Source organism: Pseudoliparis swirei, chromosome 11 (genome assembly GCF_029220125.1).
Source record: "Pseudoliparis swirei isolate HS2019 ecotype Mariana Trench chromosome 11, NWPU_hadal_v1, whole genome shotgun sequence".
In the NCBI taxonomy this organism is placed as follows: domain Eukaryota; kingdom Metazoa; phylum Chordata; class Actinopteri; order Perciformes; family Liparidae; genus Pseudoliparis; species Pseudoliparis swirei.
In genome coordinates this window covers 17,903,440-17,924,322 of record NC_079398.1, presented here as the reverse complement: position 1 = coordinate 17,924,322, position 20,883 = coordinate 17,903,440, and the positions used below count along the sequence as shown (strand labels likewise).

The window sequence follows — 20,883 nt, the reverse complement described above, 5'->3', positions numbered from 1 at the left end:
TGCCGATGAGAAGAGGTTGCTGCGACAAGTGTGGAATCCGCCATTGTCACCGGAGCGCCGTGCGTGGGGAGAAGCGCGGCCATGACACAGTGCTCTTGACTTGCCAGGAAAAATTTATCAGCCTCTTCAGCCAGTGTTCGACAGTCAGTGATGGTGGTGTTGGCCAGTGCAGCTCTGACTTGGGAAGGCAGCTGACGCAGGAAAAGGTGGGTGAAAAGAAAATCGGGTCTGTGCTCACCCAGGAGATCCAGCATACGGTCCATGAGCTCGGAGGGTTTGCTGTCACCTAGCCCTTGAAGGGAGAACAGCCTGCTAACTCTCTCAGCGTCGGACAGTTCAAAAGTCTTTAGCAGGTGGGCTTTGAGCGCCGCATATTTCTCCGTAGCTGGAGGATGCTTCAGGAGACTCACCACTCGGGTCGCCGTTGAGTTACCGAGAGCTGACACAACGTAGTAGTATCGTGTTGTATCCGTGGTAATGTCCCGCAGCGCGAACTGCGCTTCCGTCTGAGCGAACCATGACGACGCTGAAGATTCCCAGAATTCGGGGAGTTTGAGGGTAACAGCGTTCGCGGCCATGGTCGAGTCGTGTTTGCGAATACGTCCAGCAAACAGGCGTCGGGGTCACCAGTGTGGAAGTTGCATTAAAACGCAAAACACAATTCCTCAAGTTGAGCACACAAGTGTGTGTCTCGTTTATTTCGTATAACAAAACGAATGAACCCAAGATGGCGCAGCCCAGATACCAAACCCGCATGGGGCTCAACCAGTGGTATACAACAAGTAGAAGTACCGTTACTCCGGAAGTAGTTTTTGTGATCTGTACTTTATTTTACTACTTATATTTCTGTTTACTTTTACTTCACACCATTTTGCAATGAAAACTTGTACTTTTACTGATACATTTCACTGAAACAGTAATTCACCAACTACGGAAAAAATAATCATGAGAGGTCGAACATCGGGACTGTGGTGGAACACACTACTGTGGCACCTGAACGCACCACGAACACCAGGTGTGGGGATCAGGGTCCTTGCCGTGTTTTCTCTTCCCAGTGATGCCCAGGATGCCAGCGAGCGGCTACAGATACGACTCGTTTCATGTGGAGCAGCAATGGAAGCTACTCGAACAACCGCGGGGACCAAAATCTACGTCCGTGGCCATATTTGGGCGAACTCTTTTCTTTTGTCGGAGTGAAAGTTCCTTCCTACCGGATGAAGTGCCTCTTATGCTGACCGAAAGCTACGGAGATATGGCCTTCAACAACTCACCAACCTCAGGAAACACATTGAGGTAAATTAAGATTAATTCCATGGGCCGCAACGTTAATGTTTAGTTTTGATAATCATCATAAACCTGTTAAGATATCTAGCAGTGTTGTCCTCAGGATTGGAGTAAGTTATATCTTTGGCAGGAGAGGGGGAGGCAGGTGTCTGATTGTCCTACGCATGTTGTATGTTAGGCTACCGTTCGCTAGCTATCGTCAATTAAATGAGACAATTAGTGGAGTAGACAGATCTCTAGCGAGTTAATGAGCTGAAGAAGTGTTGACAGTTGTGAGAATTTATTGATTTTAGTCTATTAGCTATAATATAATGCTAATCATTACAGCATTATTATTATTATCATTATTTGTATTAATATTATAAGAGTGACGGTCCAGTAATGGCGACGATATTGATTTGGGACTGTTGTTGTGTTTAACTACAGAGATACAAGTACATATTCACAAATCAACTCTGGATGCACGGACAGTGCATGAAATTAAATGTATGAACCTCAAATTAAAACAAACTATTTTGTACAAAACTGTTGGTTGGGGTCATGACATGTTAGGAAGTGTTATTAATTCTATCATGTCTATAATACTCTCACTTTATTTCAGGAATGGACTACATCAAGCAGCACATGGAAGAACCCTCCCTGCAGCTAGGTGATGCCACCAGGTCCAGTTCATCTGATGAAGAGGACTTCTTCTTCGTCATCTCAAGCCCGTGACAGCAGCAAACAGCTGGATGGAGACGTGGATCACATTGACTTGCTGAAATGCTTCCCAACTGTGTGCAGGCTGTCTGTGAAGCTAGACACACTCTACCTGCATCAGGGCCTGTGAAGCCAGACACACTCTACCTGCATCAGGGCCTGTGAAGCTAGACACACTCTACCTGCATCAGGGCCTGTGAAGCTAGACACACTCTACCTGCACCAGGGCCTGTGAAGCCAGACACACTCTACCTGCATCAGGGCCTGTGAAGCTAGACACACTCTACCTGCATCAGGGCCTGTGAAGCTAGACACACTCTACCTGCACCAGGGCCTGTGAAGCTAGACACACTCTACCTGCACCAGGGCCTGTGAAGCCAGACACACTCTACCTGCATCAGGGCCTGTGAAGCTAGACACACTCTACCTGCATCAGGGCCTGTGAAGCCAGACACACTCTACCTGCACCATCAGGGCCTGTGAAGCTAGACACACTCTACCTGCATCAGGGCCTGTGAAGTTAGACACACTCTACCTGCATCAGGGCCTGTGAAGCTAGACACACTCTACCTGCATCAGGGCCTGTGAAGCCAGACACACTCTACCTGCATCAGGGCCTGTGAAGCTAGACACACTCTACCTGCATCAGGGCCTGTGAAGCTAGACACACTCTACCTGCACCAGGGCCTGTGAAGCCAGACACACTCTACCTGCATCAGGGCCTGTGAAGCTAGACACACTCTACCTGCATCAGGGCCTGTGAAGCTAGACACACTCTACCTGCACCAGGGCCTGTGAAGCTAGACACACTCTACCTGCACCAGGGCCTGTGAACGGCTCTTCAGCATCGCAGGACTCGTCTTCAGTCCAAGAAGAGCGAGACTGACATCTGTCCATTTTGAAAATCAACTTCTTTTGAAGATGAACAATACATTGTTCAGTTTAAAGTGATGATTCTGGTTGTTACTTTTGGTTCTGCTTTTTTCTGTGTTAATCGTGTTTTTATATTTTAGTAATTTCATAGTATTCATATATTGCTAAGTTCATCCTAGCTCATACTCCTTGTTCATGGCGGCCACAGCACCCAAACAAATAAACTTCATAATTCTCAAAATTATCACCCTTTGTTTTTTTTATTAACAGCATTTACTTTTACTTTCAATACTTAAGTACATTTAATATCAGAAAATTACTTTTGATACTTAAGTACAAAAAGAATCAGATACTTTAATACTTTTACTCAAGTAGTATTCTCATAGGTGACTTTTACTTTTACTTGAGTAATTTTCCAGTCAAGTATCTTTACTTTTACTCAAGTATGACTTTTGGGTACTTTATACACCACTGGGCTCAACGTCACCAACAGCAACACAACACTTAAAGGGACCGCGATCCCGGAACAGTCACACCGATGTGTGTGACTCATTACATTAATAACTGTGTAAAGAACTACACCAGGAACAAGGGTGAATTATGATATCACATTCACTACAATATTATCTCAACACTGATGAGACTCGATGGTTGTGGAAGCATCTTGAAAAGGTCTTGATAAATATTATAATTTTTTTCCGAGTGTCTCTTGTATCTTGCAGAGAGCTTCAAGTGCAGGTCTCTTCAAAAGCCCGGATGACGCTGTCGTACGCGGGCGGGGGGGTCTGCGAGGGCAGGAACCCTTTGAGTCCGTTGCCTCCCAACCAGAAGGAATGTCTTTTGTTGGGCACCAGGGCGGCCGAGTCCGAGGAGAAGGAGGAAGCCACCGGTGCGAGGTCCTTCTCGTGCACGGCGAGGATCAGAGTGTCCTCTCCCATCTCCAGGCCGGCCCCGCTCCTCCGGGGCACCGGGCGGAAGGTGGAGCTCTCCACGCCGGGCTTGCTCCCCAGAGGGCCCACGGGCTCCAGGGACGGCTGCCTGTAGACACTCAGGAAGGTGCTTCTGTAGAGGCCCAGCTGATACTGGTTGTTGTTGTTGTTGCCCGGGGGTTTTGGAGAAGAAGATCGGGGTCTCTTGGTAATCCGGGCCGTGGCCTGGCGCCGGGACGCCCAGGTCAACAGGATGTAGACCAGCGCGCCGAGCAGCAGGCCCACCAGCACCGACAGGCAGAAGGCTAGAATCATGTCGCCTGGAAAAAGATCATAAATCAATGCAGATAGGGGCATATTAATATATCCACATGTTCGATATGTATATATATATATATATGTTTATATATCGCAACTTATATATATATACATATATATATATATATAAATGTATTGTAACAATACCAGTATACATATATATATATATTGCAACAATGTCAGTGTATATATATATATAATATATATGTATATATATTTATATATATGTGATTCATATTAGACAATATTTATATTGTATATTCATATTATATGGTATTTATATATCATATTATACTGAATATTATTATATGATATATATATAGAGAGAGATTTATATTAATATATATATATATATTAATATACTGAATTGTATGAATAAGATGTCCTTATTATGTCAGTCTTGGAATAAATGTTAAATATTTAACCTCCAAGTAGAAATGTCTGTTTGATACTTTTTTTTGTATTGAATCATTCTGGGATGTCGGCTGAAGACAATTGGATGTCCCCATACAAAAATAAATGTCCACCAGCCGCCACTGGCAGAGTGTCAGAGAAGTGAGGCCGGATGCATTGTGTTGTTCTTTACAGTTTTTCTCCATTGCTTTGGCTCAATTCTTGAAATAGAAATGACATTCTCAAAACAACTCGTGCAAACCTCCAAACCACTGGGCACTTGTTCACAACAGATTTGAATTTCCCATTCCTTTAATCAAATTGCAATTGTTTTAGAAACTCCTTGCAAATGACAAGTACAATTGCCAACAGCTTGCACACATTTCAAATGATTTAGCACATCTGTGCAAACAGTTAGGTACAATTGCCTTCAGTTAGCCCACTTACCAATTGAATACATCTTGCTGGTCTAAACTGACTGTTGCTTCTCAGTCAAGTGGTTGTTCTCTGCAAAACATCTTGGCATCATTTCCTTGTGTACATCATCACCTGCACAATAGTTCACTCCACTGTCAAAATCGTTCAGGCACATAATACCATAAAAAATATCATGCTATATACTGTAATATGGATCTCTTGGATCATCGGCTTCATTTTCAGGTGCAACTAGAACTTTACTCATCAAGGGGGAGTTTCTCACATCCGATCACCAATCACACAGTCATTTTAGTTAGCTGACAGGTGCTATCCAGGAGTATAAATGCTTCCATCAAATATCTAGGGCTTGACAAAGTTCAGTACAGTTTACAGTATGAACATGTAAGCACCTGGCCAGGTAAACGAACAAGGGCAACTGCCTGTTCGAGGAAGAGGAGGAAGAAGAAGAGGAAGAGGAGCAAGGGTGCGTGGTGGTGGAGGGTGTATGAGCATCGGGCTCTAAACCAGAGGTGCCTTCTCCAGGCAATGGATGCTGCTTGTGCCGATGTCACAGCAGATCAGTGCAGGGGATGGTTGGGTCATGCACGGCGATTCTTCCCCCGTTGCATCGCAAGGGAGAACATCAGATGCGATGTTGACGAAAATCTGTGGCCAGACAGACGTGAGCGCGAGGATGAGCAGGAGAGTGAGGATGAACTCCAGCTTTGCTCCTGTGTGTTTTGTTACAGTCGTGTAGGCTATACTTCATTTCATTTGTTATGTGCTTTTTGTTTGACCCTATTTTTTGCTGTACACATTTTCTGTTTCTGATTTGCAATTACTGTAATAATTTCCATGGCAGTATAAGTGCAATACAGTATGTGATGTGAAACCTTGTTGGCTCCTCTTGAATGAATCTTTGTTCTGTTTGATACACATAGTATTCTGGAAAGAAAACATCTACTACAGTAACCATTCAGTGTCAAAGGACTAAGCCAAGATTGAATTGTGCACATGAGGGATATTTCTATGGTCCACTGCCATACTGACAAAACATCTAAACATTTTGACCTGCAGTGTTTAAACAATGACGAAGGGACTTTTCATTTTGGGGGCACTGACTATTTGTATGAGAAAAGGAATTCGTTTTGACTGATGAGTTGTCTGTTTTGGGAGAGATATGACCTTTTGCAGGTGTGCCATAGTATTTTGCTAAACCATCTAGGTTATTTTGGCAAATGTATTTAAAGCTTTGAGAATGTCCTTTTTTTCAAGAGAGAGATGAGCCACAGCAATCGAGAAGGAAGTTTTCATTTTGGGGGCACTGACTATTTTTATGAGAAAATGATTTGGTTTTGAAGCTTGAGTTCACTGTTTTGGGTGAGATATGACCTTTTGAAGGTGATCTATGTAGTTGTGCTGAACCATATATGCTATTTTACCAAATGCACTAAGAGCTTTGAGAATGTAATTTCTGTTTCAAGAATTGAGCCAAAGCAATGGAGAAAAACTGTAATATAGGGGGAAGATTATTTCCCCAGATGGTTTCAGTTGCATTTCAGGTTATGAATAGAATCGTATTAGCATTGTATGACTCCTCCGTGCCAGGATAGTTTGTTCTTTATATCGATTTGTTGCTATACTGAGCATAACTGAGTGTTATATAACATATTACATCATACCCGCGTGTGGGCTCACTGGATCTGGTATCATTGTGTCGAAGTACAAACTGAAATAAATAACTCAGAAATGTCATAAATGTATACGAAAAGTTGTCCAAGGCACGTCCATGCACCAATGAGGACATTCCAATTGATTTATATGAGACATTAACAGGCATTGATAACATGAGACATGAGAAGAGAAAAACAAGACATACATAAATAGGAATGTTAAATAATTCAATTAAATAGAGGCCACAAAATAAGCTAAATGGAATTAAAGAGAAGAAACAGGATAACATGGTAGGGTGCAATTACAGTGCAGAGACGGACACACATTTTACTTAATAAAAGAGATAGCAAATAAAGTGGTTTTTTTCATACTATTGCCTTTGTAGGTGTTTAGAATGCAAAAATATAACTTTTTGTATTGTTTAAAGAACTCTCACATCTGCATTTCACAATACAACATGCTACGCTTACATAGGCTTGTGATACGACTCAGATCTTCAAAAGAAACAAACACACTCACCTAGATTAAATGATTTGAGTATTTCCAATAAGGGATGTGTTTCATTGTGTGCCATAACTCCACCATAAACTGGTGTTAGATTCCACACCGACTCCGAGAAATCAGACGACCTCTAAGCTTCTTCTTCCTTTTTTTTCCAAGACTGCTTGGCTTCTTTTTCTCTCTCACTCTCCAGTGTTCGGCATGGCGGAAACTTTGCGGTCATGCTTCCTTCCCCTTCTGGCTTTTAAAATTAGCAAGTGCATTGCTTATCTGCGTGGGACACAACACCAGGGGAAACGGGGTCGTTTCCTTTTGCATCATTTCCTCGGGATCAATACACAGTGGAGGAGCCTTCGCTGTCACTTCTACGCTTCAGTGCCCACTAAACCTGCCAAGAAACCTCTCTACGTTGTTGTATCTGCATCATTATGGGTACAGTGCAGGAGTAAGTCACTTACAGTCACGCAATGTATTGTTTTATGTAGGCTGGGGTTGTGATGTGGTCTGAATGGTTCATGGGCTCTTTATGTAGAGGCCTATTTCTATTTATCTATTTCTCCAATTCATGACATTATTGTTTTATAAAATGCACTGAGAATCTATTCATGATCTCTCAAACACATTCTAAAGAGGGTTTATAATGGAAAAATAAGATACATGGAAATGACTTATGTGATTGTAGGAGATGGTAAAAACATATACTCCCTCAATAATATTCACAGGGGAACTTTTTTGGGCAAAAATATGATTGAGAATGAAGAAATATTATATAGTTATTTTTAAGTTACGTCATACACTCGGGGAGGCAAAATACAAATTGTTAAATGTTCTATATATATCTACTTTATTGATGATAATGCACAATATGACATACAGGGATCAAAGAACAAGTACTTTAATTGCTTGTGTATGTGTGAGTCAGTTTACAATTGTAAAGGGGGAAAAAACAGGAAAGTCAAGAAAGAAATAACAGATACAATTAATTTAACAACTGTTCACAGTCTCTGCAAAGTGATGGTTGAGCTGTACTTGAATTAATGGAAAGCACTAAACCACGAAACATCTAGCCACCCACTCGTCTTCCGGATACCAAGCTCTCCGTCTCGGTGGGGATTTCCTTCAATTGTTGCTCTGTTCCCGCTTCACTTCTGTCCTCTGAGCCCTCAGGCTGACGCTCTGCAGCTCTGCAGATGATGCAATGCACATGTTCAACTCTTTGAGAGACAGCTGTAAAGCCGCTGCCTTCATTAGATATCTATTACATTCCTCAAACATTTTGGTATTAAGGAAGAGGTCATAGAAAATGTTTTGTGTGAGACATTATCTGGTAAATGTACACGCGTCTTAAATATGTCCAGCAGGTGGCGGTAAAGTCCTGACAATGGAGACTCAATGGAGGTTCCGTTTGGCTAAGTATTGTATGCTAAATTGCTGTTTCATGCCTTTGTTTGTCTGGTTACATGTGACATACCTGTCTATCTACTGCAGCCAATATTTCTTCAATAAATTCATCATTGCCAGGACTATCTGCATCTGGGTCCTTCCCAATGCCTCGGCCTCGCACACATTGAAGGTTTATTTTGAATTTACAAAGGGAGACTAAAGATCTGGAGTGAGTTACTGCTCCTGCCCCCCCCCTCAAGTACATTTCATGTTGCTTAAATTGCATTAATCTATTCAGTGTTCTCTGGACCAGGTGGAGGGATCTGTTTGTATCTTCTTTATTTGCTCTAGGATCAAGGGTGCTTTAGAAAGAGTTATGCAATACGTCCCACCATTTTTGGACCGACCTTGAGAATAAAGTCAAGACTATTTTCCGTTTCACGTCCCTTTTGACTTCTCCTTTGCTAATGAAAACCCCCATGACCTTTAAATGGTCCCTCACAACTGTAGACTTTCTGGTGTATCAGAGTGACATGTGACCCTTTATTAATGTCTTAATAAATTGATTGTTATCTAGATGGTCTTGACCCCCCCACCCCCCTCTCATCTCCACTTCCTGATTAATTTAAGAGCTAAAGAGACAAAGCAAGGTTCATGCTGCAGGAGGATTTCCCACAAATCTACAACTTCCTGTATAGTTTCATCCACAGCACAGACTTATGCTACATACTGTCTGTGGAGGTCACTAAAGACTTGTTGTTGTTGTTGTTCAGCGGTCATACAATATAATGGGTAACGCCTATATTCAATCTAGTAAACAATAATAAAATAAAAAAATCATATATATATGTATATATATACATATATATATACCCTCTCTGGGGGGACAGAAACCTTCTTCTTCTTCTTCTTCTTCTTCTTCTTCTTCTTCTTCTTCCGGTTGTAAAACTTCTTTCAGTTCACTGTTACCATTGGCAACAAGGCAACACAACACACACACACACACACGCGCGCACACACACACACAGGCACTTCCTCTGTAAAGTTATCATGCCTGCAGTCCTGAACGTGGTAAGATGTGTCACACGTCAGGTGCAACTTTGTATTTTAGAGTGATATGTATTAAATAACGTTATGATATTATGTGCACGTGATGTAACGGTTGCAGGCAAACGGCTGTGCCGAGCTAACGTTAACTGTTAACTGACGTGAGCTAACTTGGACACGTTTTTAGCTAATTAACGCTTATAATTTATTACTCAACAGTCACTTCCTTTTGTAGTGTCCTAACGGTGCTTGTGGTTTTATGAGTTGGTAGTTTACTGGCCAAGAAGAAATAAAGCACTCCTTATTAAACCCATTGCTATATATAGGCTAGTTGTAGTTAACTACAAGTTATTAGCCATTTTACTTGTATGTAACTAATATATAGCTACGCTAGCTGTTACTCGTCTGTTAATGTTAGCTTTGTGGTTATGTTCGCTTATCTTTTTTATCTTTGTGTAGCTGTATCTGTATTTATACTTGTCTTCCTGTTAATGTCTTCCTGAGAACTAATCACATCAGATTTAGTCAGATGCCCTGCATGTGGCAGCACACTTGAAATAGTCTTAAATGTAATTTAGGCAATTCATTGATTGACTGACACCTTCATTTAGCCAGGAAAGGTGAATCCCCAGCACAGGTGTCACACATAACACTAACGAGGTCACTGTTTTAAGCCATGGCAGTGTAGTGTGAAGGGTTTATTGTAATTCAGCCGTTATATATTTTATTAATTGCACCTGTGCTTCTCCTACTGTAACGTGTCAACATGTCTTCAGTCAAAAAAAGCTTTCTCATCATATATCTTGTCCCAGGTCGCTCTTCACTCACTGAAAGCAAACTCTTGTCTTCAGGTATATGCAAACGCTATTGAAGTTGTAGTAAAAAATAGAATAAAAAGAATAAAAGCATGAAAATATGAATTAAAAACATCCATATTGTAGTATTATTTTTAATGTTTGAGGTAACTTAGGGCTTCTAAAGTACAAAGTAACTAATAGCTGAATTCCTAGAGGGGGGGGGGGTATTCATCATCAACATGTACTCATGAACAAGACACAAGTTAATCAGTTAAGTTAGTCTCAAAAGGAGGCCGATAAACATTTTAATAAGTTTATAAATAGTGAGCAAAACGGCGTCATGAAATAACTGCATGACAAAGGGTGTGGCTCCAATCAAAAAAACTCTTAACATGCTTCTCTTTTTCAGGCAACAACTGGAAGAAGTGCTCCCATTGGACCATAAACCTGCTGTCCCTGCATGAAACCTGAGATTCAATTGGACCTGGTCCTGCAGTGAAATTAGAGCGAGAGAGAGAGAGGTAAGGGGATGTCTCACTTGGGACAGTTGTGAAGGATCCTCTGCATCAGCATCTGTGACTCACCTTGTCACACAGCTTGCGGCGAGACGACATGGCCTCTCCGAGGCACTTCGGCCGGCCGATGGTGGACATCGCAAATTTGATGCAGAAACTGCAGAGTGAGTGTCCTCCTTTTGCTCTTTCCTCCTCCTGCTGCTGCTGCTGCTGCACAGTAATATTGTGCTGATTCAATGCCTGGGCTGCATGCCAATCTCAAGTTTGGCAGCTTCTGCAAGGCAAGGTGCTCACACACACACTCATTTATTCATATAGCATTTAGGCATTGCGGTTAGAAAATATATATCGTTAAATTATTGACTTTCATCTGTTCCCTGTGCAACTTCTTTTTGTTTGTCTCTGCAATGGTCAATTAAGACTTAGAGCTATAAAATACACAGCATGTTATGTATGTTTTAAATGTTATATATAAAAAAATAATACGTTCCAGTCCTACATAATCTAACTGGCCTTTGGAAGGAAAATAGAATCACACATTTGGGTAATTAGATTTCATGTGTCTTATATCAGATTCTATATGCATGTGTGATCTTATTTGACATTATATTTTCCTTCTCGTGATATCTGCGTACGGTAATCGAGAAGTCACTCAGAGAAACATGATTTGTTTTATTCTGTCTCTATAGTAGTCTATATCTATATTGTCTATATTGATCCCAACACATGGCTCAGGCCTCTCCTTTAATCTGTTTATCTTTTCTGTTGATAATAGAAAGCTACTTTTGTTTTCACGTCATCTCATTACTCAGGTAGCATCAAGTCATCTTGGACCCAATTTTTTTTCATCAATAGTTTGCTCTTGTTTGATTACAGAGAAAGTTTGTTATTTTTATCCAAGTCTATCTCCTTAATGTTATTCTTGCTCCTTCAATCAACCCACAAATGAACATTTCATCTGATATTGGAGTCGGACTAACTGTGGCTTCATAAATGCACAGACAACCCAGTGAACAAGACTAAAACCTGACACCCTTCTTGCCCTTGGTAAGTGATCGATAGCGGGAGTCTCTTCTTGTTGGTGTCCCCCCTTTTTGTCAGAAGGGCATCGGGCCACCGTACCACCACGACAGGTCTGCTTGATTCTGGCATTTGCTTCCGCTCACTTAACAAGTATTTCTGGATGTATAGTATACCCGGAAACCTTATAGCTGGTTACCATAGAGACTGTTCTGGAACATTTGTCTGTGGGTGTGCCAACGCGGCCCCGTTTCTCGGTTTCACAGTTAGTATTATTAGCACAAAGAGGGTGAAGTGTGTCACGATAAAGAGCACCTGCCATCTCGGGCGTTATTAATTTGTTTCACACATTTTCACACCCTCATACTGACTCATGAAATGAAGACTATATAAACTAATGTTTAAGTCTTTCAAAGTAAGTATTTACTTCCTAAAATAATGGCCCAAGTAATTTTTTGACAAAAAATATATTTTTTGCCTAAATCATCTCCTCATGATACCTCTGGTAAACGCGTCTACATCCTCAGTTGAACACATCATGTGATTCCACCCCTGTAGTATAATATATCACAATAGCATATATAGATCAATATGTGGCTATGTTTTTTGTGTTTTCCTGAAAAACCTGTAAAAATGACGTATGACATTATTTTAGGAAGGTGACGATGTGTTAATGCTGTTTAATGTGATAATAAACACAAACTAAATCTCTTATTAGGATCAGATTTCAAAATACATTTTAAAGATAATGATAGAAACACAATAAGCTAATCACACGAAATCCCCCAAATCCATTTAATACTGCGTGAACCGTGCACAAGTGGCATAATCTGCAATGCAAAGTGTTGCGTGTTTCACGACAGGAAGTGGAATCTGGTGTTAGGTCCCATCTGGATGACATTATTGTGCCGGTGGCTCTCGGTGTTGTGTAGACGGCGGGCAGCGAGCTGCTCTGGGCTTTTTACACCGTTCAATCAAACGCAGCTTCCTGTCATTAAAGGCATCCTGCAGAGACGCTTAATGCAGGCTGACTTTGACCTGAGCTGCGGTCCATCTGCGCGGATGAATTATTAAAAAAGCAAATAATGTAGTCTTGTGAATATGCTGCTGTCGATAGTAATATACATTACGATGTATCAATAACCAATCAAAGACAAACCACTTTATTTCAATTTTTTGCTGTCATCATGCTGCGTAGTATCTGTGTGTTTGATGTCAGCACCATGAGACCAGAGAGCAGCAACACCTTGTGGCCGTAAATACCCTCGGGGAACAATCACTGTCTGTTAGTTGCCTGGTGGAGTGTGCATGACAAGCGTGTTGTGGGTTTCACTATGTGTGTCAAACAGGATGTGAAGAAACACAGCCGGCGAAGAGTGTGTGGCGACGTCTTGTAGTATGTAACACAAACTAACTAAAAGCCTAATGTAGGTTTTTATCTCATTGTTATTCTTTCTGATTTTTCTCTTGATTATTCTCGTAAACAATTATAAAGTGCCTCCTGTAATAAGTAGTATGAAAGTTAAAAAAATCATGACGGCTGCAACAAACAATAATTTTCTCATTTCATGAATTATTTATTTAGCCTTCAGATTGTCAAAGAATAGTGATAAATAGCCCATCTCAATTCTTTCCAGACCCTTTTTTACAGTTAAAAATGACTCGGCAGAAAACCTCACCTAAAAAAAACCCCAAAAAACAATGATGCAATCATCCCAAAGAAATCCTCCGGTTACTTTTTTGACAATCAACTAAAAACCGCCTCCCGACTCCCAGACTGCAGCTTTGTTGTGAAAAAGGTAAAAACACTGCGAATACAGTTAGAAGTCTGTATTGACCAATCAGGTGGAGTCGTTACATAGCATGCACGTCAGCTGTAGGAGATGCTTCTCCTCGACAGTGTCAGTAACAGCTGTGACCACCATCACGCTGATATCATCTCATGAGCCTGATTCCCACTCCACACTAAACCCGGCTGCAGAAATTAGTCTAACGAACCATATCTCACGTATCTTATATCATTTATTATCTTTGAATGAGAATATTTGATTGACAGTATTGCCACGTTGTTTTGAAGACCGGAAACCTTTCATACTGTCAGCACATCCTCCGAGGAGACAGTTACATAATGCTGTCAGAGCTAAAGTACGGCTGCTGAGGGCTAAATGGAACAACAACAACAGAGCGAGTGGGCTTTTACGCTGCTCCCAGGTGACCAACCTGAGGAAGCCAAGCGCCTTCAGCACAGTATTGCCAAAGGTATCATCTGTCCTAAGATCACCTTAAGTACTCCATTACTCACGGGGATTGTGATGCTTTGCTGGTGTTTGTTGCTTGGGCTATTCACTTTTTAATTGGCACTTAGCTGCGAGTACTACATCAGGCTTAATTAAAACAGTTGGCTATGACATAATGACTCGATGCTGGAGAGCTGCTTTACATAAGGCTTTCATGCCTGACCCACATACTAATAACTGAGTCATCTGAGACTCTGGACAGCACTTTAATAGGTAGTTACATTTGAGTTATTGTGTACAAGTATGCTTTTTTTAATGTACACTGGAATTCTTTTTATTTCCTGAAGACTGTTTAATGGCTGTGCATTGAACCGCAATACCTGTGTCCTTTTGCACAGAGTCTCAAAAACAGCTCCAAAGTGGGCCTTAATGCTTTTTAACATCCCAGTTTGACCAAAGTTTATCCAGGTTAAACTTAATTATTTTCTAAAGCAGCTTTCAACCACTTCTTCATATCTGGAAGAAAGCAAAATGGATCTTACGTCAAAACAGCTTTCAAGAATGGTCCTTCAAGCTCAAAGTACAGCTGCTTGGTTTGCATTTAACGTTTGAGAACTTGCTTCTACTTATTTTGTGTGAGAGAGAAATAGTTTTGTAGAAGAAACGCTTTATATAGCTTGAAGTAAGCTCTCAAAAAACACATTGTTTCTGTATCGGGGCAGGCGTTGACCCTGGAAACAAAAACACATCACTTCCTTTTCAGTCGAGGCTTTTTCCTGCAGGGTTGGTCCGATCTGGCATGTTTAGAAAAGTAAAGGCCGAAGTTTAAAGGTTATAGGTTGACTCACTAACAAAACAAACAATAACCTTTTACTAGACACTGTTCTGCTCATGGGAAATATGCAGCATATTAGGAATATTACCATGAAAGTATAGTATCTTTGGTCATTTATAAAAAGGACACCCGATAAAAATACTGAAACCATATCAATATAATGTCTCTAGATGGTTGGTATTAAAGGGTAAAACATATTTTTCTGAAATGGATTATTTTTTTTGATTTTTAATAAATTAATTAATTACAGGGTTAATATTTTTATTTTAAAAATATTGTTGTACAGTATTTTTGGTCATCTAAAAAAAAGACATCCTATAAAAATACTGAAACCATATAAATATGATGTCTCTAGATGGTTGGGTATTGAGTGTTAAACACTTTATTTTTGATAACAATTAATTACAGGGTTAATATTTTTATTTTTGCATAATTTTTGGTACAGTATTTGTGCTCATTTTGACTTGCCTGTTTCCGGTCATTTTGTGTTTTATCAATATTTAACACCCCCCACCCTGTTCCTTTTCAATGATTTGATTCATTAATGTTTTCGGTCGTCTTTTCTTAAACAAACAAAAAAACAAATAAAGTACCACACAAAAAAACTAAAAATATATAATTTCTTATTTTTTTTCTTTTTTAATATAGCTATCATATTTGACCTCAAATAAAAATATAATAATAATAAAAAGGTAACAGGAGGGTTAACATTGAAATCATCATGACGACCGAAGGCGAGAGGAGGTGTGTGATCGGGTCAAAATGACCCGAAGGCAACACAAGGGTTAAAAAGGACATCCTATAAAAATACTGATATCATATCAATTTTATGTAGATGGTTGGGTATTGAAGGGTTAAACCCTTTTTTTCTAAAATGGAAACAAAATCTTTAATAACAATTAATTACAGGGTTAATATTTTTATTTTTAACCTTTCTTTGCGTGGGATTTAGGTACTCGGAAATGTGCATTAATAGCAGTATGTCGACATCCTCATTGTCACCTTAATAGCTTTTTTCTGGGCCAGTTCCACTAGAGCAGTAATAATAGAATCAAAGGCTGCAGCCTATTTTTAGTACATCAGAGAAGCTTTTAGTATGCTCGTGGTCTCAAAAGAATCAAGGGATTTTTTTGGCTATCAAGTACTATACTTACTCACTATTGTGTGTTATATTCAGACGAGTAGTCCAATAGAGAACAGACTAGTCCTGGCTGAAGTTGTTCCAGTAGGTCTCACAGGACACAAATGTAATAAAGCTTGAGAGCTTTTACATAAGACTGTTTGTGGAGTGGGAATCCCGGAGTGGGTGTGTCTGCTTTGTCACAATAGCTTGACACTGAAAGAGAGAGAGAGAGAGAGAGCAGGTGGTGGATGTCATTCACCAGCCTCAGCATTAATTATTGAGCTCTATTGCACCATGGTGAGCTTTGTGCAGCAATCTTTTAATTTAGTTACATGCTTATTTAATAAATAGGCCTTCTGGGACTTCATCTTATTTTACAGGCTCATTTTTTTTTTTTACAATTACTTCACAATTTCCTTGTGATGCTTTTTAAAACTGTGTCGTTCTCATAGAAGATTAAGTAAATCTTATAGTCAAACACAGCTCCACACACACACACACACACACAGACGCGTGCATAAATCAGAATAATGCAGCCAGGGCTGTGACATCACTGCCTTCCCAAATGCTGATTGGTGGAGCCGTGCTTCTAGCTGATCTCTCTTCTCTCCAGCGTCAGACGGTGTGATGATACACTGAGGCAGTGAGGCAGTGGAGGCTGTGCACATCCTCCTCCTCCTCACAGGCATGGCTCCTCTAGATGGCAAGAAACACAGCAAGATGGACGGATTGGGATCGTGAATGACCCGATCCGTTAAGAGTCTTCTCCTCTGCCATCTGTGCGTGTGTGTGTGTGTGTGTGTGTGTGTGTGTGCATGCAGTGTGTGAGCGTGTGAGAGTGTCAGGGAGGAGGGGACGCTTTCAACACAGCCTCCAGCAGCTCTTTCTGCTTTTCACCGGAGAGAAACCAGTCAGCCAGATCTGTTGTGCTTCCTGCTGGAAAAAAGGGAAAAGGAAAAAAGGGACAGCTGTGTGTTTTTGTGCCAGTTGTCCACTGTGGATTTAATTTTCACACATACATATATATATATGTGTACCCTGGAACTGATGAGAGGCAGAAGGAGAGAGCCGGAGAGTGGGGTGTAGAATGGCTCACTATAAGGACATATCTGTCAGAAAGACTTCTTTAAATCTGGTGACTGGATTTTTTCAGTATCTACGCGGTAAGTAGGGCAGCAGCGTCCCCCACCTCTCATCTGTGTGCACATACGTAGATAATCTGGAAAAAAACAGATGCGAAGGGTTTGTAGGTGAATCCTTGCTACATGACCAGTGTCATGCTGCTCAAACACAGCTGTGTGTGTGTGTTTGTGTGTGTATCTGTGTGTGTGTGTTTGTGTGTGTATCTGTGTGTGTGTGTTTGTGTGTGTATCTGTGTGTGTGTGCTATGCTCCAGTGGGCATCCCCTGTGCATCAGTGATGAAGCATTTGCCTGTGGGTTAACTCAATGTCTTTTGCTCCTCGTGTATAGTGTTCGCATTGCTTCCCTCAGACACGTGACCACTGTCTATATATCTACGGATGGATGTTTTTTTAAAAATGGCCACTGTGCAGCGATAGCCTACCGGCATGCTGCGTGTGTCCGTCCCACACGCGCAATAACAGCGCCGGTCTAACAAAAGAAATCAGTTGTTTGGTCATACCTGTTACATAATGCATGAATCATTGTGACTGAATATATTAATACACCACAAAAGAGACTGAGGGTGGTGAGGGGGGAGGGGGGGGGCCAAAACAATCACGCATGAAGGCAGACGGGGCTTCCGAGATGTGTTTCCTCCCCTCTCATTCCCTAATCTCCTCGTATGACCTCTTTCCGAGAGCTAGCCTCGAGCATCGATGACATAATGTGTGCTTCACATCGCAGAAGTCGTAACAGGTTTGGTGCAGGGAGGCTGAAAAGCTACTTGACATGCCGGAAGCAGTGTAAAATGATGTAGCAAGAGGCTAGATGAAGTATGGTTCTGGCTGGGGGAGTCATACAATGACCATTATATATATATATATCGTTATAGTTAGAGATCCATATCTTGAATCAATCGACAGCCTCTTCTTAGCGAGAGCAAAATCCAACCAGAGTACCAACAGCTCCTCCAGTCGCGATGGGAGCGTGTGGCGTCTTGCCGAGCGTCCGTATTGACGTGTGACCTCTGTGCCTTTTCGTCTTCAGATGAGCAGGAGGCAGTGCAGAAGAGGACCTTCACCAAATGGATCAACTCTCATCTCGCAAAGGTAAGCAGGAGTCTTCATCCACGCTGCTCCTGCTACACGGCTATCACACACCATTCGACAGACTGCGTAGCTCATCGAGCTCATGTAAAACTAATCATCAAGGCAATTACATCACACGCCAAGTTGACCTTTTTTTATGACGGAGGCTTGTTTTATTGCTCGTCATGATGATGCAGCTTCTCTCTGGTCGTCGGTCTCTCGGGCTGCTGACCCGTCACGCCTGTGAATCGGACAATAATGGCCCCTAATAACACGCACAAGAGATTTATAATTCAATGTACCCAGTTCACCGTGAATCAAACCACTTGCTTCTTAAGCATTTAAAATCATATCATGAGTTTTATGGATCTAACGAACGTGGAGGGAATGACACAGTAAAATATTATGGATTCTTCTGGTCTGATTTCCTGTGAGGAGAACCGTTAAAAAAAAGGTCATGCTGCTTGTTGCTCTGCTGGGAAGATGACGGAGATCATGACGGAGATCAGAGGCATCTTCTCAGTGCAGTTTTAAAGAAGCTCACGAGGGGCTATGTGGACATATGGGAGGTGTCATGGAATTATTCAGACACTGGTGTGTGTGTTGGACGTGTATTAGGTGTGTGCCCCCGCTGTGTGTGTCTGAGTGTGTGTATTTGTGGACCGGCTTGGCATCGGGTTCGCGGTGCGGTGTGCAGATGGAGAGCGAGAGGGCGAGGACACTTCCCTGTAGGCAGTCGGTGGCGCCCACGGTTCTGGAAACTACAACAATAACATGTCTTAAGTTTAAATGCTGCATTACTTTACACTGTGACGCTTAAATAATAAACTATACTAGATTGTGCACGCTGAAGTTCACGATGAGTACCGAGAATCACCGATGACACGGCAGAGTGCTCCAGGGTTTGAGTGTGGGACTCTCTGTGCATACCAATAGGACTAATGAAGCCCATTAAAGAGCTTTAACAGTCACATTTACAGCTGGTGAATGAGTGACGCTGACTTACATAACAGTAACGTTTACAGGAGATGAGGCTTTTCCTATCGGAGCGAAAGGTTTCTTGTGTTTGAGTGAATGATGAGGACTCAATGATATCTCCTCGTTGTGGGTGAAAGTCTGTTTTATCTCAGCTTGAACTTCCTGCAGCCTTTGTTTCCATTTCCTCTTGATATCGTATTACTGAGCAATTCTATCTGTGATTTTCACAGTTTTTCCACCGTTTGGAGGTGTCATGTGATTCTGTTGCTCAGTTCATTCATGTTCCAGGGTGGGAATGACATAAGCTACATAAAGAAAACAATATATGTATGTGTATATATGTGTGTTTTAATTTGAGCAGGAGGAATATGATAGTTATATAGTCTTACATACTTGATATTGACTCTCTCTCTTAGACTTTTTAGCTGCAGTGTGACTTGATCGGTGCATGTTTTTTAAACATTGTGGTTCAGATAGAAACCACCAAGCAACTTTTAATATTTGAAAACACGACACGTCTTCTTCTTCTTCTTCGGTACTTTTGTGATGGGAAGAATAAAGCCGGCGTGTGCAGAATAATGAAACAGACGCTCTCCTCTTCACACCGCTTTGCCCCAAATAGCCAGCCGACTGCATCCTGTCATGGAGTATGTGGAGTTGTGAAATGGTTCTATGGTGCCAAATAAAGAGCTCCCATGCTGAGCTGTCCCTGTGATTACAGCTTCACTCCGACAGACAGTAGGTTATGACGCTGTGGTTCATCTCTGTCAATGTGTGGCTATGGTACAGGAGACGGTCCACTTCGAGGTTACATGAGTGTCGTCACCTCAGGACTGGGCTCCCGGCCACTGCTCCATCTTTTGAGCTGCAGGGAGGCTCCGTGCATTTAGTTCCCCGTCATCCCTAGAATACTAATATCCTGCCACACTACAGTTTCAACAATGCAACGTGGCTGCTTCTATAACTGCATCGCAACTATTTTAATGTGTTTAAAGCCGTGTTTTCTCTCCTCCAGTACAAACCACCATTGGAGGTTAACGACCTTTTCGAGGACATCAAAGATGGGGTGAAACTTTTGGCTCTTCTGGAGGTTCTGTCTGGTCAAAGACTGGTACGTGACACTTTGACAGCACTTCTACCTTCACGATGTTTACACTCTTGATTTGATGTGTGGATTTAATAAAGGGGGAGAGCCACCCTGTAGGACAGGCCTATTCAACTAGCGGCCCGCGGGCCGGATACGGCCCGTTTGAGTTTAACTACGGCCCGCAAGACTGCCTGCAAATCAGTATAGCTTGGTAAGAAAAAATAAAACTGACGGACACGCCTCTTTTATACATTGAGACATCTAACCCAGAGCCATTGAGTTTCACTGTTGCCTCAACCAAACCTGTATGGTTACATCTTTATGTTACGCATCCGTGTTGGTTGCCGGTGTTACACCCCTACTGGTTTTCAAACCTACTGGTTTCCCTACGCGTGCGTGCGTTGTGTTCTCTTAACCCTTGTGTTGCCTTCGGGTCAATTTGACCCGATTCAATGTTTAACCCTCTTGTTACCTTTATATTTACTAACATATTTTACCCTTGAGGTCAATATGACCCCAGCTATTAAAATCTCCAGAAAATTATTAGAATTAATAGTGAATT

The 20,883-nt window shown here is 41.6% G+C and overlaps 2 protein-coding genes across 4 annotated transcripts in view; one reads left to right on the top strand and one right to left on the bottom strand.

The window, feature by feature from the left end:
* Positions 1–3,097: 3,097 nt before the first annotated feature.
* Positions 3,098–7,224, bottom strand: myct1b (myc target 1b). Of its 3 annotated transcripts, none has more exons than XM_056426547.1 (3): positions 7,107–7,192; positions 4,944–5,045; positions 3,098–4,105 (listed from the first exon to the last, which is right to left on the bottom strand). In XM_056426547.1, the coding sequence occupies exons 2-3, from the start codon at positions 4,954–4,956 to the stop codon at positions 3,585–3,587; spliced, it is 534 nt and encodes a 177-aa protein (XP_056282522.1). In that variant the 5' UTR covers positions 4,957–5,045; positions 7,107–7,192; the 3' UTR covers positions 3,098–3,584. The 3 variants fall into 3 exon arrangements, with proteins under 3 accessions (XP_056282522.1, XP_056282523.1, XP_056282521.1); XM_056426548.1 differs by having other exon boundaries at positions 4,944–5,003; positions 7,107–7,181; XM_056426546.1 differs by lacking the exon at positions 4,944–5,045 and having other exon boundaries at positions 7,107–7,224.
* Positions 7,225–10,927: 3,703 nt separating this feature from the next.
* The window catches only part of syne1b (spectrin repeat containing, nuclear envelope 1b), a 92,940-nt gene continuing 82,984 nt past the window's right edge, over positions 10,928–20,883 (top strand). Inside the window, exons 1-3 of the mRNA XM_056425591.1 lie at positions 10,928–10,994; positions 18,216–18,277; positions 20,250–20,345. Coding sequence (XP_056281566.1) covers positions 10,928–10,994; positions 18,216–18,277; positions 20,250–20,345 — 225 coding nt within the window. The remainder of the gene's footprint in view (positions 10,995–18,215; positions 18,278–20,249; positions 20,346–20,883) is intronic.

Excerpts from the sequence above, each read along its gene's own strand:
- myct1b (XM_056426546.1), bottom strand. The coding sequence starts at position 7,161 with ATGGCACACAATGAAACACATCCCTTATTGGAAATACTCAAATCATTT. Across the intron at positions 4,106-7,106 it reads ACTCAAATCATTTAATCTAG|GCGACATGATTCTAGCCTTC; the intron begins GTGAGTGTGTTT and ends ATCTTTTTCCAG.